At 39.0% G+C, this 17156-nt stretch overlaps 1 protein-coding gene across 2 annotated transcripts in view; it reads right to left on the bottom strand.

The window, feature by feature from the left end:
• gse1b (Gse1 coiled-coil protein b) overlaps positions 1-17156 on the bottom strand; it is a 264123-nt gene that overhangs the window by 38088 nt on the left and 208879 nt on the right. For both annotated transcript variants that reach the window (XM_067389833.1, XM_067389834.1), the window contains exon 3: positions 3423-3620. In XM_067389833.1, coding sequence (XP_067245934.1) covers positions 3423-3620 — 198 coding nt within the window. The remainder of the gene's footprint in view (positions 1-3422; positions 3621-17156) is intronic.

The raw sequence follows: 17156 nt of genomic DNA, 5'->3' as shown, positions 1-17156 counted from the left end.
TCATCACTAAAACCCATCACTAAAACCAATAGGTGATCCCATTAAAATGGGAAAGAACTGTGTGTACACACGCACACACACACACACACACACACACACACACACGTTTGTTTTTGTGAATTGTGGGGACTTTCCATAGGCCGCAATGCATTTTATACTGTACAAACCGTACTTTCTATCCCCCTACCCTACCCCTAACCCTAAACCTAACCATCACAGGAAACTGTGCACACCTTTATTTTCTCACAAAAACATCATTTAGTATTTTTATTAATTAATTTACATTTTGGGGACCGGTGGCTGGTGAATGTAGGTGAACTCAGGTTTATATTACATGGTGAGCATTTGTGGTCCCCACAATGTAATATAAACAAAAGCACACACACATACACACACACACACACACTCACACACACACACACACACACACACACAAATAAACATAATATTACAACATGCAATTGAACAAAACAAAAGGCTGTGTATGCACAAGCAAACTGTGCTAGTCATGAAGGTGTAACTCTGTTGTGGATGTGCTTATCCTGTAACAACGTACTAAAAAACGGGCGAACAAAGAATTCACAACATTCTTTTACAGTAGTGTTCCCTATACGACAGATGTGGCACTTAACTGTATTTTCGTTTTCAAAGAGATTCTAATCATATTTCAAGCAATTCAAAACCATCATGGCAAACAGTGCGCATCTAAAGTGTCTCAGCTGAAGAAAATAATACATTATTTATCGGCTTTAAAATATCAGCCAAATTTTCTTATTGGGGCGACAACAATAACATTAAAAATGAACATTATATTGATACATATCTGATACCGATATGGTGGCTGATATATCATGCATAGGAATGTAGGAAGACAACAAGGCACTAATCTCATAATTTTTTTAAGGCAGCACAGTAGTATTGACTGCTTAAAATATCCCACTATCCTGTGTGTTTGATTCAGTGACAAAATGGCGTCTTTGGTTGTGTTGTGTTTGGTGGTTCTTTCTTTTCTGGCCAAGTTTTCCACTTTTGATGTAATTTCTAGTGAGAAATTAGCATTGTAGTAATAAATCTTTGCTAAGGTATCATCCAAAGCAACATTTTGTTGTAGATCATTAAACCTTCATCCAGGAACTGGGTTGAGAAGCACTGTAAAACATATTCAATATACAACATTGCTCAGCAATCATAAACAATTACTTGTAACTAACATAAAACCTGACCAGAACTTCCTCCAAACATGTTAATGTGTAGCATTAGAAATAGCAACATGTACATTTTCAGCTCAGTAAACAAAGATCTTTCACCAAATCTCCACAGGGACCTTGAGAGCCAACAGCATCAGATCATGACCCGAGCCATGAACTATTGGCGCTGGTGAGATGATGTCTCAAGTGGGTGAATAAACCAGGGATTTTCCGGCACTGAAAATATTTTGGGGGCTGCCAAAAATAATCTTTGTCCCGCCAAAGATAATTTAATGTGACGATACCTGACGTTCTGTAGCACTGGTACCCACTGATAGCCAGCTGCTTTAAAACACTCCTGTGAGTGTTTGTGTAAGCACTCTGTGAAGAGCGTCTAATGATTCTATTTACAATGTATTTTTGCAGCGTTCAGTCATATCTGTTGAGCTCGTGAATTCAATGACCAATCAGAGGTGTTTAAGTTAGTCTGAATCTGCTCACCGCTCAAAACTGTTTTTGTTCCGAGCGAGTTCTGTATGCTCGTAAATCCTTTCATTATTACTAAAATATAAATACGATGTCAATAAAAGATTCACTGCACAGCATAGACAGGTTCATTGATTATAATGGGAGTTTTGGCAATTGTGCAGCTTTGTGTACTTCGCGTTGTAATTAACAGCTTCTGCGATTATAATAGCAATGATATTTGCTCGGTTTGTGCATATAATTTTAATTTTGCATGTTGCTAACTATGCATTGCAAGTTTCTAGATTGACAACCGCTTTTAAATGCGTGATTGAATCCGATTGACAGTGATAAACATAGCAATGTACAGAACAAAACAATCTGATACTGTATGTCAAATGACCTGTGCATTAAGTCTTGTAATGTGCAATTTGTTACTTTGTTTTTCATTTTATTACTCTTTTCAAAGCAGTCACTCAGTGACTTTTACATAAAAATTTACAGATTTTTAAATATAAAATAGTTCTAAGCACTTTGTTTTATGATCTGTCCGGACAGTAATTATTTTTTATTTCATGAATAAATCGGATGATTTGGATGAAAAATGAATAAATAAATAAATAATGTTAACATTAAAAATGGCATTCTTAGCAATGTTTCTTAGCATTCTTGGTTTTACTCTCAGTACTGGGCATGCAGTTCACATGGGTAGAGTAGGGGTGTGCGATATTCACAAAAAATTATCTCTCGATATTTTCTGAGAATTTGTTGATAGCGATAATCAGACAATATTTTGCTGAGTGTGTTATTGTGCTAGTAAATTGGCAGGTTTAGGACTGCTGTGGACAGCTGACTCTAAAAGGTTTGGTTATTCTTCATATTTTGTGTGGTGGTTAGCTCACAGCAGTGACAGAAATTATATTTTCCTATAAGTTTAAATAGATTTTTTACCTTTTATCTCATTATCTGCATTTTTACCTTTATGAGGGCAATTTTTTCTAACCTAATTAAAAGTAGCCTATGCATCATTTATTATGTCAAATTATTACATTTTATCAAATTCAGTTAGAATAATAAGACACTATAGGGCTGTTACCAATCAAATGAAATCAGTATCAATAGAATTCCAAGCAATGCAGAGGAAACATGGAAACTGCATCTTAAGTGGCATTTAAATGCATTTACACAGACAGATTAATGCAGCTTAGAGGTGTCAAATGCATTTAACCTGCAGTTACAAATGCATACATATTGTTTTGATGTTTTAAAAATAAAATAATGATGATATATGGAATTATTTTAAAATGGAATACTCAAACAAGGGCATTTTTACTGCATTTTAATAGAGTAAATCACAACGCAGTTGTCTAACCTAAATCGAAAAGGCTACAACACGCAGTGTATGGTTTTTGCAAAGTGATGGATAATACTTCATAATGTCAGATTGCACATCATTAAAACAACAATTACGATATTATCATAGACGATATATATTGCACACCCCTATGAAAGGGTACTTTGTACTGTGTGTGGATGGCTGTGTTCGTCTGCCACCACCGAAGACCATTTTTTGACCCAGGAAAAACCCTGTAAACATGACCAGGACTTGCAGGAGAAGTAAACTCGAATTATTAGTTTGAATTCCACTAAAGGGTAATTATCATAGCAATAAAGAGTTATATATGATAAATACAATACCCAGAGTGCATCTAAGTCCTTGGAGCACTTACACATGAGTCAAGGATCAAAAGTCAGGGGGTCGCGGCTTACCTCGGGGTTCCTCTGCCTGCTTAGCCAGCTTGCGGAGGGCGGCGGCAAATCCCGAGTGGGCGGATTGAGACGCAGGACTGCCATTGGGCACAATAGAACCGTTGAGGGGAGACGGGGTGAGGGGACTGACAGTCGCCGTGGTGCGGGTCGCAGTGGAAATCATGCCTAACGATGGTGACTTTGGCTCATGGCTCATGCCTGAGAGAGACGGAGAAATGGAGCGAGATATTAGTAGCAATAAACAGGAAATACATGGACCCCACACTGAGGGGTTGACTCATGGAGGTTGTAAACAGCCTGACACAAAAACACTGTCCTCAACAGCTGCAGGACAGAGGTGAAGGAGAAGAGGTCAAAGGTTATGCCCAAGGTCAAAGGTTGTTTGTCTGTGAGGATTCACACACACTCTCAGAGTCTGTACCAAAATACAAAAACGTTAACAGATTAAAAATGCTATACCTCATTTACACTGATTAAACAAATCATCATAAAAAAAAATAAAAATAAAAAAAAATATCCGACCTGACTAGAATAAGAATAGAGGAACACGGCATGGAAAAATGAAGGTTACCATATCTAATTTATTATGTGTCACAGAGAGAGAGACAGACGTTTCTCACTGATGTACTGGTGCCCAATCAGGCCCTGTTCTGGCCAGGCATCAATGAAAGCCCTGAATAATTAGACTGGTTTAGGGTCACCTGACTGTGATCAGATGTATTTCACAGGAACTAACTATAAAATTAAATCTGAAATATTTTGCATAAAATGAAATCAAAACTAAGACTGCAAAATTTACTCAAATATATATCTTCTGCATTCATTCAGAGAGAATGAGCAATTCTCTGTTCTCTGTATCTTCTATCAACACAATATGCTTAAGCATATATAATGTAGTGTTTTCAGTGTGTGATGCTCCACACACACACACACACACACACACACACTCCAGAAATGTTCTGTGTTCAGCTCTCAAGCATTTCAATATTTTATTTGTAATAGAATGCTTCTGAAAAACTACCGTCAAATACACTCAGTTTTCTAACAGCATAAAAGCTTGGTTTAACTGAAAATAAATGGACAGATATATATTACCTCTGTGTAATAAAATAATAATAATAATAATAATAATAATAATAATAATAATATTAATGTACATTTTAAGTTTTAATAATTATCATTATTATTATTGTAACATCATAAAAAGTAAGATGGGGGGAATCGCAGATCCACCGCCATTTCAGTAAAACAGGGGCGGGTGGCAGAGAGACAGACATACAGACAGGCAGACAGACAGAAAAGCTCTCTGAAGACCTGTTCACCCACTGCACTCCACACGAACCGCTCAGAGTAATTAATAATGAAAAACAACAGCAGCAGCAGCACTGAAACACTGATCTTCATACTGATCCATCGCACACAGCACAGATGTAAAGCGCTACTGTTTTCACATTCCAGCTCACAGATGCATAATGGGAGGGAGTCACAAACACACTGGCTCTGAGAACAATCACAACACCTTTACATTAACATCACACACACACACACACACACACACACACACACACACACACACACACACACACACACACACACACACACACAAGCACATAGCCTGTCTGTCTCAAGTTTACTTCTTTGTTCAGTTCACAAACTGTCGCTCTTACAAAGACTGTTTGGAGCTTATCTAACAAAGCAACACACAAAATCCCTTTTCGTCAAGTCAAATGTTCAGTGTAGCAGCTGCTGCAACGTCACATGACCCTCCTCTCCACCCATAATTCCTCTGCCCTTCTGAGATAAAAGAGAAAGAGAGACAGAGGGAGCCCCATGTCTTTCTTTCTCTCTCTCTCTGTCTGTGTGTGTTGAGGAAAAAACTGATCCAGAGGTGGTGGCATGTTCAGACGTGCTCTTCTATTGCAACAACCTCCTTCCCCTATCTGTGTCTCGTTCCCTCTAAAGGCACATCTGTGCTCCACCTTCTACATAAACTGCAAGGCAGATGAGAACAAGCACTACTGGCCAGTTCACACAGAGAACGACTTTTTAACACAACAAGCCTTTTCATTTAAAAAAAAAAAAAAAAAAAATGCATGGACCTCTTTACGCTGGTTGTGAAAAATTGTGTCATATAGAAAGAAGAAATCAAGAGAAAAAAAAAAAACCTCATAGAATAACCCATAGAATATCACAGTTTTTGTCGCTCTAACATATAGAATGCACCTTGTGTAATTGATTAAGAATCTTGTTTGGAAACTTTGTAACAATTCTGAGAAAAAAATTGCATCACAACCAACAAACCTGAAACTACTTCATAGCCATGCACGGCAGTCATACAATAATCAATATCCTTTAAAAAAAATGTGTCAACAAACAAACATCTTAGTGAGGACATTGCATAGACTTCAATTGATTTTATTTAGGCCAATGATATTTTCTATCACCTAACCCAACCCCTACTCCTAAACCTACCCATCACAGAAACATGTGCAAAACACTAGAATTAAATAAAACACCTTTTGGCTGATTTATAAGCCTTTTAAACTAGTGAGGAACAGTTAAATGTCCTCAGTAGTGGGTTGTCAAAGTATTTCACAATATATATAAGTGAGGACATTTGGTCCTCACAAGTATAAAACAAAGTACACACACACACACACACACACAGACTGTAGCTACCTAGAACTAAAGCATGATACACTTTCAGGTATGTTGGCTCTTTCAGAGCCTAACCATAATTTTCACTGGTGATTTGTGAGATCAGGCCTTCACGATTAGCCACGATAAGCCCAGGGATGCAGGAATAAACTCAATTAATTTAAGTTGTAAAAATTAGTTTAGTTTCCATTAGTTTCAACCTGCCAACACAAAAGCGGGGAGTTGCAGGACATGAAGGGTTAAACAGAGGACTAGAAGTCATCACCGCAGGCCACAATGACTCAGTTCTCTTTCCTCTTTTCGATGCTCACAGCTTTCTCACAGAGAGATAAAGAGAGAAGGCAAAGGAGAGACTCATCTCAAAATAACAACATGGCTCATTCTGCTGCACGCACACACACGTTTGTTTTTGTGAATTGCGGGGACATTCCATAGGCGTAATGGTTTTTATACTGCACAAACCGTATTTTCTATCCCCCTACACTACCCATACCCCTAAACCTAACCATCACAGAAAGCACATTTTTACTTTCTTAACAAAAAAATATTCTGTATGATTTATAAGCCTTTTGAAAAATGGGGACATGGGTAATGTCCTCATAAGTAACCCTCTCCTTGTAATACCCATGTCATACAAATGTGTGTCCTTATATGTCACAAAAATGCGCACGCACACACACACACACACACACACACACACACACACACACACGCATGCACACACACACGCAGTTCATGATGTAAAACTGTAAAAACATCATCAACCAATCAACCAGGATCTTTTTACTTGTTATTTATTCTATGTAATTATCAAATCAAACTAAACCATTTACTTGATGATACCTCTCTTTTTTTGTATAAGCTATTACTTTTAAGTATACTTAGATGTGAAATCATTAAAAATGCCTTAAGGGTGTAAGGGGTTAACAGTGACAGTCAACAGAGAGTTTACATATCACTCATAGCTTAAAGCTTATAACTTAAAGCTTGAATGATCGGGATCGATACCGATCATGATGACAAGAAATTGGTAGTCGGGATTGGCTGCAAAAATCCTGATCGGAGCATCTCTAGTTTAGATTGGATATCTTGTTCACTGTATTCATCAGATGCTGAAGATCTACAGCAAATGCAATAAAAGCACTGCATCAAGCCAGCTTTTGAATGCTAGTTGTTCCCAACTGTACTGAATCATGAAAGTGTCTACTAAGATTTTTTCTTACGTTAATGTTTAATAATCTATACTCATGATACCTGATCGCCTGTTCACTGTAAGACTCTGCAGAGCCGCTGCCTTTTAGACACAATCACAGGCCACAGCATAACAAAGCACACAAGGGCTGAGTGAGCAGCCCACTTCTGACCTGACCATGCGTAAACACACACAGAGGCAATAATCCCAGTGGCTCCGCTATGCTGTGGCCTACTGCTGAGATAAGAGGTGTGCTGCCCTGGAGAGCATTTAATCTTTAACCAGCAACGGATTTGCTTATCAGCTCATTAAAGCGGTCCAGATCTGCAGGACACAGCTATCTACTGTCATTCATCTGGAATTACCCATGTGTGTGCGTGACTCAGACTATCATGGCCCTCGGGGAGAGTGTGTGAGGATATACAAACAGACATACAAACACATGCTTGACCCTGAATGACTGGTTTTATCACTGCAGTCTGAATAGATGAGATGACACACAGAACCAGACACACACACACACAAACACACTTGCTCAAAAGGGAAACAGTCTTCACAAAATCAACACAACACTCCTCTTTCCACAGAGCACTATCTGCAACTGCACACAGACTCATCTTTGTTACACACACATAGCAGTGAGCTGCTCATATACTGACCCACACATGACAATTTCTCCTTTTACAAACAGAGGAAAGACCTGCTAATGCAGGGGTTTCTTTTTCAGGCCTAGGACCTCTTGGTGGATAGAGAGAGCATGGACCCCCAGTTTAAGTCTATTATACAAAGACTACAATTACATGCGTATGGTACTACATTGATCTATTTATGTACTTGGTTATGATGAGTACATTGCAGAAACTGTAAAATATACTAGTTCTCCTGTCCTATTTTGTCCAGTAATCAAATTGCACCTGTGATAAGAGAGAAGCACATTATGATGAAAAAATGAGAGTTGAATTATGAGTTATATGACAATTCAAAAAGATCACTCATGCTTTCTGGAGATATATATAACACCAGATATGTCACTGATAAATACTACTGGAGAGAGAAAAATATATGAGCTACTTCAGCCGTGCAGCTTTAAACACACAGACACACACACCATATGACATTCAGCTGATCTGGCAGCTGGCTGTGGCACTTCCAGGTGGTTCATAATGAAGCCTTTCTCTTTGTGTGTGTGTGTGTGTGTGTGTGTGTGTGTGTGTGTGTGTGTGTGTGTGTGTGTGTGTGTGTGTGTGTGTGTGTGTGTGTGTGTGTGTGTGTGTGTGTGTGTGTGTGTCTCATGCAGACAGCCTATTGAAGACAGCAACAGCAGAACAACAGTGTGTGAGCACTGTGGGGAGTGAAGAATTCTGCCTTTTTGTGAATTGTGTGGGTGTAGAGGATTTTGGGCCACCACTGTTTCTGCCCCTAAGGGTTTCCTGTCAGCTGAGGACAGTAGACCAGTGTGGGCATTACCGGGACTGAGCTGTAAGTGATCAGGTGACGTTAAAATCCTCCAAACTGCCCCACTGTTTCACCCCACCCGCATGACCCTCGAGCCCTCCAACACATCAAGATGAGATGGCCGTAGACCTGGATAACACACACAGAGTGAACACTATGCGGTATGAACTGTGGGCCGATAAGGCAAGGTCTGGACAAGTGTGTGTCTTATCTCTGGCTTCAGTGCTGCTCACGCGGCGTTTGTTTAGCCATGTCTTATCGCCACCAGAGGGATTACAGCAGCTACTGTCACACAATGCTGTTGTGCTCTCGACGCTCACGGCCAAAACTGCTGCTGTACTGCTGACGTCACAAACACAACAGCTCAAATCCACTAAGCTTTCCATCCAGAGCCCCCTAAAACTTATGGCAACCAAAAGACCCCACAATTAAACAACTGAATAAATCTCTCTTCTTATTCATGCTATGTATACCAAGCACTCACAATGATTCTGGTGAGCACATGAAATTAAGCCTCAGTCATGCAGAATAACACAATGATTTTAATGAGCATTTTATCTGGCCATTCAACTTTCCCGAATACCATGTCTCATCTAGTTTCATGGTCCTTACTTGTTTTCTGACTTGTAAATTTGAAAGTAGAGACTTTCAATAACTCTGTTTTAAACTTTAGCAGCAAACGTTTTTGATGTTAATGTTCATTTATTTGTGTTCATTTGTTTGTGTCATCCCTCAAAAAACAAGTATCCTTGAACTCGCCTTTTTTTTGTCTAGACTTTTAATGTGCTTTACAGTTTGCATTGAGACACAGTTTGGTTGAAATTATGTACCTCTGACTGAAAAAAAATGTAGGTAAGCCCTTTATGAACAAATACATAAACAGTGAGAAGTATTAAAAATGGTATTAACAAATAATTGCACAGCCTTGACACGTGTGACCCAATCAATTTAAAATCAAGTCCCGCTCTACATTATTTCCAGCTTATTCTATCAAATTAAGCAGTTAAATTATGTGTTGTGTTTTCTTTAAAGCAATAAGCTCCTGTTTACTGTTGCATTGCACCGTATCAAATTCACTCTTGAAAACACAATTTCTCTGGCATGTTTTAGTGACACAGACGCTGCTGAGTCTGATACGAAGGTGCTGACAGTTGAAAGGTCTGGTTTCCAGGTCGTGGACGCTGAATGCTGCAACATGTCGAGGCTGATCTGGTGTCAAAGATAACATCAGATAACAGCTGTGAGCCGGGGACGCCCGTCACCGCCTGCACTGCACATTACCCAGCATGCCTGAGCATTTGCATATGCAGGGCCAGGGCTGTGTTTGACTAGGGCGGATAGGCAAATCAGAGCAGACTCTCTCTGTGAGCTGAGGTCGTCGCAAGATTGAACGATATGTAACTGACGGTTGCTTCTGTGCATGTGTGGTCTGTTGTGTGACTGCCTTGTAGCTACAGCTTGCACACAGGAAGTGCTCACTTAGTTGGTTTCTATTCATATCTACACTATGTGGTTTGGTACAGCCACACAAAACCAGAAAATAAGTGTGTGCTCAATGTAGTCAAATACAGCCCCCAGAGGGCGCTATCATGTATAAAGCTAAAGGATACATGTGGGGAAAACACTGGAGGACAGTGTGAAACTAGAAACATAACCATATAAAAAAACTTTCAGTTACAATAACTCCCTTTTTGTGTTTACTCATTTAAATTAGAGAATATGAAAGCAGGTGTTAGTGAAAGCACATGGTTATGCCTCTAGTTTTCTTATCATGTGGGCTGTTCATATAACAGCTGACATTTAATGGTTGAATGAGTGAAAGCAAAACACGTTGCATCTGATGAAATCCATGCGATTACCGTAGAGATCTGTTGAGACTCATCACAGAACATCAAACGCAAACACAAAGAAGAAAAGAGGAAGTCTGTCAGAAGTATACTGAAAGTGCCTCATGGTTAACAAAAGACAGCAAGGCTAGAGGTGTGAAATACACAAAACAACATTTCCACAGAAAGCTTATCTGCTTGCATTTCGTTGTATTTTAGCTATTTAACATTATTGTTAAATAATGCTATTAATTTCCAACCACTTTAGTACATTTTGAGTAAATACTGTGTAAATTATGTTTAATTTTAGGCTATATGCCAGGGGTATCCAATCCTGCTCTCAGAGGGCCACCATCCTCCAACCCCAATTAAACTGGACCAGCTAATCAAGGTCTTCAGGATGACTAGGCATATGTGTTGGTAAAAGGCTGGAAGCTGACTCTACATGAGCAGGACTGGACAGTTTAAATGTCAGAAATGAAAAGTAATTGCAATTGAATGTCAGTTTGAAGAGTAATTCCAACTCTCTACAGTCTGTACAGCTGTACAAAAACAGCTTGATACTGCAAACTGGTATTTGTTATCATATTAATTTTCATTTATTATTTTCATCATAATCATAAATACTTTGGTTTGTAGCATTTTACCAGATACTGCACTGTCATTCTTCTAGTTATTTACCTGCAGAACTTCCCACACATAGACTTTACTTGGACAGGCCGCCCAGGTGTATTAACGGCCACCCAAGTATATTTGGAGACACTTTTTAGCCGCCCGAGATAACCTCCCCTCGTACCTAATCGTTCTGTGTGCACAAGAATTGTTAACTCCCGCTGACATTCCCATGTGTGCTGCAGAGACGCGGTGGATATTTCACAAAGACAGGGGGATTTTTTAGGGATTTTTTTTAGGGAATTTTAGGGATTGATAAAACATAAATCGCGATACAGCCTATTGATCATTGAACTTCAAAAGACTATGATTTCATAAAAAAAGAGAGCTGCACGTTGCAATGTCACAAGGAGGCCCTGTTGTGTGTTCTACAGGCTCGCGCAATAGCGATTCAGAGAGTTTCTCAATTAATGATTAGCGCACATTCATGCCAAGCAATTGCTAATGAACTCGAGTTGATGAATTATGACAATGTCTACTTTATGGCCTTTATATAATATGTTTTAGATGGTTGTAGGAGATCACATTTTATCTCTTTTATCTGAAGGATCAGCCCGCAACAGTATAGACATTTCAAAATAAGAGTCCTGGTGTACTTCAGGCTTGTTTATAATTAAAAGTCACATGCTATGTTTTTTTTGTTTTTTTGTTTTTTTTCTGGGCGTTACTATAAATTGTATTTAATTTGATTTCCACTTAATTCATAATAAACTATTGTAGCCTCTGGCTGGGATGCCTAAGAACAGACTAAGAATATTATTTGACACACATTATTCAATATAAAAATTTTACAAGTATCAGTAAAATCTGTGTCCCATTCACTGAGAGAGACACAACATGACAAAGCAAGGAGAACTCTACAATTTAAACACTGTAATTTTGCATAATTTACAATGCATAAAATTAGTATGCAATTAAATAAAATAGTAGCCTTTGCAATTAAAATGAATGTCAATAAATAAAAATATTGTTACAAAATCACACATTATCTGTTTTTGTCACATGTAGAAGACCATTTTTGTGCCATGAGTAATAGGAGGATTTTACACCTGGCTACCACCGCAAGTATATTTCAAACCTGTGGGAAGCACTGACCTGTATCAGCTAATGATTCAGATGTCTTGCACATTCACAAAAAATAGCTTACCTCCTTGATACAATATATGGTCAATATGTGAATGTTTAACTGCTATAATTAATGGCCATTTTATAGAGGTCCCATTTTCTATACTGTATCGGCCATTGAAAAAAAAAAAAAAAAAAAAAAAATTGCTACATGCACAGACATGGAGGGTAGTGTGCTCAAAGATCTCAGGATACGGGTGAGAGTGCTCGTTTGGTTCCATGAGGATAAAGGCTAAGCGCTGAATGAATAAAGGAGTAAGAGGGAGGGGACAAGGGTTCGAGAGGGCAGCAGGGGGTGCCTGTGAGCTTTTCAGTGGGGGTTTGCCCTCTGCAACGGCCCACAGCAGACAGGTGCTATAGAACATGTTGACACAGCTGCTCTGCCACTTCCTGTTGATCCTTCTCAACAAGAGTGTCCATCAGCAAGCCTGAGGACCCCCACGTGAGCACCCAAAGAGAATACCCAATTATTTCAGAAAATCTGTAGTCCATAAGAAGAAGAAAAAACCTTGGCAGGAAAACACCTCATTACTATCAAACCCGCCTGCAATTTTGGCAAACATCTCTTTGAGAGAGCTGCACTGAAATGCTGTTCTGTGCCCTTTCCCACTGCCATCAGAGTAAGGTCATAGCTTTGGGAGATAGTCAAATGTGAGTTCAGAGAAGGCAAATGCGCCGTGCCTCCTCCAGCATAGGGCTATGGAAACACATGCAAACGCAAGGGGTGTGTTTGCGACCGCTCTACTGGAAGTCTTTTCAAGGATTTGGTTGTGATGAGGACATGCAAAATTGGGTCAGCCCTTTTCTTTAGGCCCTGAATGTAAACACCAGAGATTACAGCGGCAAGCTTAATTACTTTTACAAGATCCACAGCTGCCTTTTACTGCCGACAAACTGTCACCGTGTTCCAAAAGTTAAGAGCAGCACAGCACATTTATTAGTCATTAGAAGAATAGAATAAATAAAATCAGAAAAGACTATTTTCCACAATCGAACAAATAACTAAGCATATGTACCAATTATGTACTGCTGAAAATATTCTGGTACCCCTTTATGTAAACGACAGTAGGAAAATGTTCAAGCAGATTAAGCGATCAGGTTGCTTTTCAGGAACATTACGTTATCTTACAATATGTAAATGAATAAACTCAATAAAGCAGCTGTGTATTACCATGGAAGAGTGTCTAAACTCTGCCATTCTACACACATCTCCAACACGCATTTTCAGCATGAATTCAGTACATTATTACACGACTATCTCTCAGTCTGAATATGCACATGAGCCAAAATCCCATTTATAAATAAATAAGTGCATGGACTTTTGGTTACTATAGGTCACATTTAGACAAATCGAAAGTAAAAATAACATTATACTAAAACAACAACAACAACAAAAACAGTCGGTTCATTAGACACCACTTCAAGTTATGAATGAGTAATGGGCCTTAATAAGCTTACTGTTAATTATATTAAACTGAAAACAGAACAGCAATATATGGCCATGTTTCAAAGCCCTCTGAACTCTCAATTTAAAAAGCAACATTTTGAGATATCATAGTAACGTAGCATCATCAGCCGCTGATTTATGACGTCCTAAACTGCTGCTCTCTAGATAGGGAGCGGACTAGGTTGATACACAGCCCTCGTTGACTCTAATAATCGCTGCCCTAACATATATCCTTATATTCAGAAATAATAATTCCAATCAGACCCTACTGAGAAGATGAAATGTTTATTTTTACGAAAAATGAAATCAAACACACACACACACACACACACACACACACACACACACACACACACACACACACTAAACAATACATACTCGAGCGCCAGCGCGCACACAATACACACACACACACACGCGCGCGCGCGCGCACGATGAGCGCTGACTCTCTTTATACTGCGACGGTTCCTTCTCTCTCTCCCCTATATAAAGCCATATTTACACTATCATTCTTTTAAAGAATATAATAAATAAATACATATACAATCCTCTCACCTGTAAAGAAAGTAAAATCCTATTTCCGTCTTATAAATGGAAAGGAGACGCGTTTATCCATCGTATCAGAGCGCTCGGCAGTACATTGTTGACACACTCGTCGACGGAGAGCAGAGCGGAGCCGGTGAGGGGAGGAGCTTCCTGTCTGATGTGGGCAAGGCCTACGTGAGGAGTTTCCCGCCTCAGGGAAGCGACGTAACCAATCCTCCTACATCAAGTAGGGTGCGTGACCGCACGCTACTAAGCTACGTCAGCGTGACTAAATTGATATTCATGAGATAATACTTCAGCATAGTGAGGAGAAGGGGGAGGGGTAACGAGCACCTGCTCTCATGGGCCGGGCGCACCCCACATTAAGTGGCAGTGTTTCGAATTAAATTCTCTTCATACAAAAGGAGAAATAACAACAGCCCAAAAAGACTACTACACTTAACGGTGTATAATTATATGATTACAATTTATTATATGTAATGTAATATAGGCCTATATTACAATATATGCAATTCAATATATACGTTACAATATAACTTCCTGTAAAGCTGCTTAGAAACTTTTGAAAAGGGCTATACAAATTAATATGAGTTCAAGTGAGATTCGGTGAAATGAGCAGCAGGGGGCAGCACATCCTCTTCCTCATCAGGGACTCTCAATAAAATAAGAGTTCATAACATCCTTAGAGACACTGTCAGTGATACTACAGCATTTTCATCACACACATTTTCCTCACATATAAAATACACACATTCAACATTATGCACACCTGGTATAAGGCGTTTTACACTTCCCACGTTCATTAAAAAGTATATATCACCTATAAATGATTAAATACAAACATAATAGTAGTTATTAAGATCGATGTGGTTTGGAATTGGCAAAATGTGCTTGGAAAAAAAAAATATTCAGGATATCAACTTGCATAATAATTATGCACACACTGTATAATGCTCAACTAGCTACATCAGCTTAATTGCAAAGATGCAGACTTCTTACAGTCTTGCTAGTGAACAGCATGGCTATATAGGTCCATCAGCCTTAAACCAGAACTAACAAGCATAAACCGCAAAACTTGTGTCTTTTTTAGCAGGGCAGATACCTGTTTTGAATCACATTTAGACCTTGGTTTATCAGCTTGTCAGCTACTGCTATGACTGGTGTATTCATAGCAATATGCATCAATGTAGGCTACATTAAAGTGAGACAAAACTTTTACTTCTGTGGTGTCCTGAAGGTATCAGGACAATTAAAAACCTACCAGAAGAATTTAAACATTATGGCTTGTGCTTTTTCATTTCTGATGGGGCCATGCTCAAGAACCTTTTTTTCTTTTTGCAAGTGGATTAGAGAGAGGAAATGTGAGGCTGTCTCTCACTGTGACATTCCAGAGAGCCACCCACATCTCAAGCAACTTGACCGGCACTTCCCTGGGATCTGAGCCAGGGGAATGTCTAAGAGACACCCTTACTCTTGTCAAAACATTAGAACACTCTCCTGAGCACCAGATCCTCTGTGAGAGTGTATATGTATGTAAACACAAGATGTCAGCTTCAGCTTGCTCATCTCTCTGAAAAGCCTTTAGCCTTTGTGTCGCCAAGGAGAGTAGGTTCAGTTGACGACATAATCCTGAGAAATGTGCCGTGTGATGTTACGGCTTTAATCATCTGCATGCCTGCAAGACATCCACACCATCCAGAAATGAGAGGGTTACTTTAAAAAATATATTCAGTACAAATGACTAATTACCAGGTCCAGATGGATTCTGAAGACGTTTTTCTCACATTTTCTGTGCTGCGGAATAAATGGTGAAATATGTTAAACTGACTCTTGTTGTCTGCTTAACCTGAAAATACATAAGTGGGTCAAAAAGAACCATTTTGGGGACATCATTGTACATTTTAACTCCCACTGTCACAAAGCATATCTGTTATCTGAATTGTAAATGAATACAGCACTTATTCTTGTGTAATAATCATCGTTCGTAACAACGGCCTATGTATTCCGTTACTCCTCGAGCCAGCATGTTCTGTAACACGCAGCATCAAAAGCCACAGCGGAAAGAAAGAGAGGTCATAATGTATGTGAAGTAGGCTAATTCATTATGACATTAAACATTCATGACCTGAAAGATGCTGTGAGGATGTTTTCCAAAAACACACATTTACATTTTATATTCCACAGTGTAAAGTGCGTTCAGCTCAGCCTGGGGTCTGATGCATCAAAATCTCCCCACACATCCTGTAATTTAGATCCGTCTGTCTCTCTCTGGCTCTGGCCTGGGGCAGCTTTCTCTTAATTTAATAAAGGGCTTAAGCTTCAACCCGCTTTTGAAGGATCTTACTGCTATTAAATTCATTACAATATATCACCCACTGGAGACAAGGCTGTGGGCAGTGAGTGGCCCCTGAAATGAATTAATGAAGAACTCAAAAAGAGAAAGAGAATATCTGCCTCTGATCCACCCTGCTTCAGAAGTCTCACATCATATCAATACATAAAGGTAACGATCTCCTAGTAGTCTATATATAATTGTTCTCATTACTGTCATAAAATCCAATAATGCTGTATAGAGCTCTATCTACATACATGCGTGTATCCTTCACAGATGCCACACCCTTGATATACTGTTTAACATACTTGGCTTTCACATTAAGCTTAACTGTGTTTTAATAGGATCTGTGTCTCAATCCATGTTAATCACTTTTTTTTTTCTTTTTCTTTTTTTTTTTTTACATATATGCAAATTAACTCATTGAGCATTAACCCAGGGTTTACAAATATACAGTTTGAAATATGGAATCTAGACTACC

This window comes from Chanodichthys erythropterus, chromosome 7 (assembly GCF_024489055.1).
Source record: "Chanodichthys erythropterus isolate Z2021 chromosome 7, ASM2448905v1, whole genome shotgun sequence".
In the NCBI taxonomy this organism is placed as follows: Eukaryota; Metazoa; Chordata; class Actinopteri; order Cypriniformes; family Xenocyprididae; genus Chanodichthys; species Chanodichthys erythropterus.
Note: the sequence above shows the minus strand (reverse complement) of the source record. Positions and strands in the feature narration are given on the sequence as shown.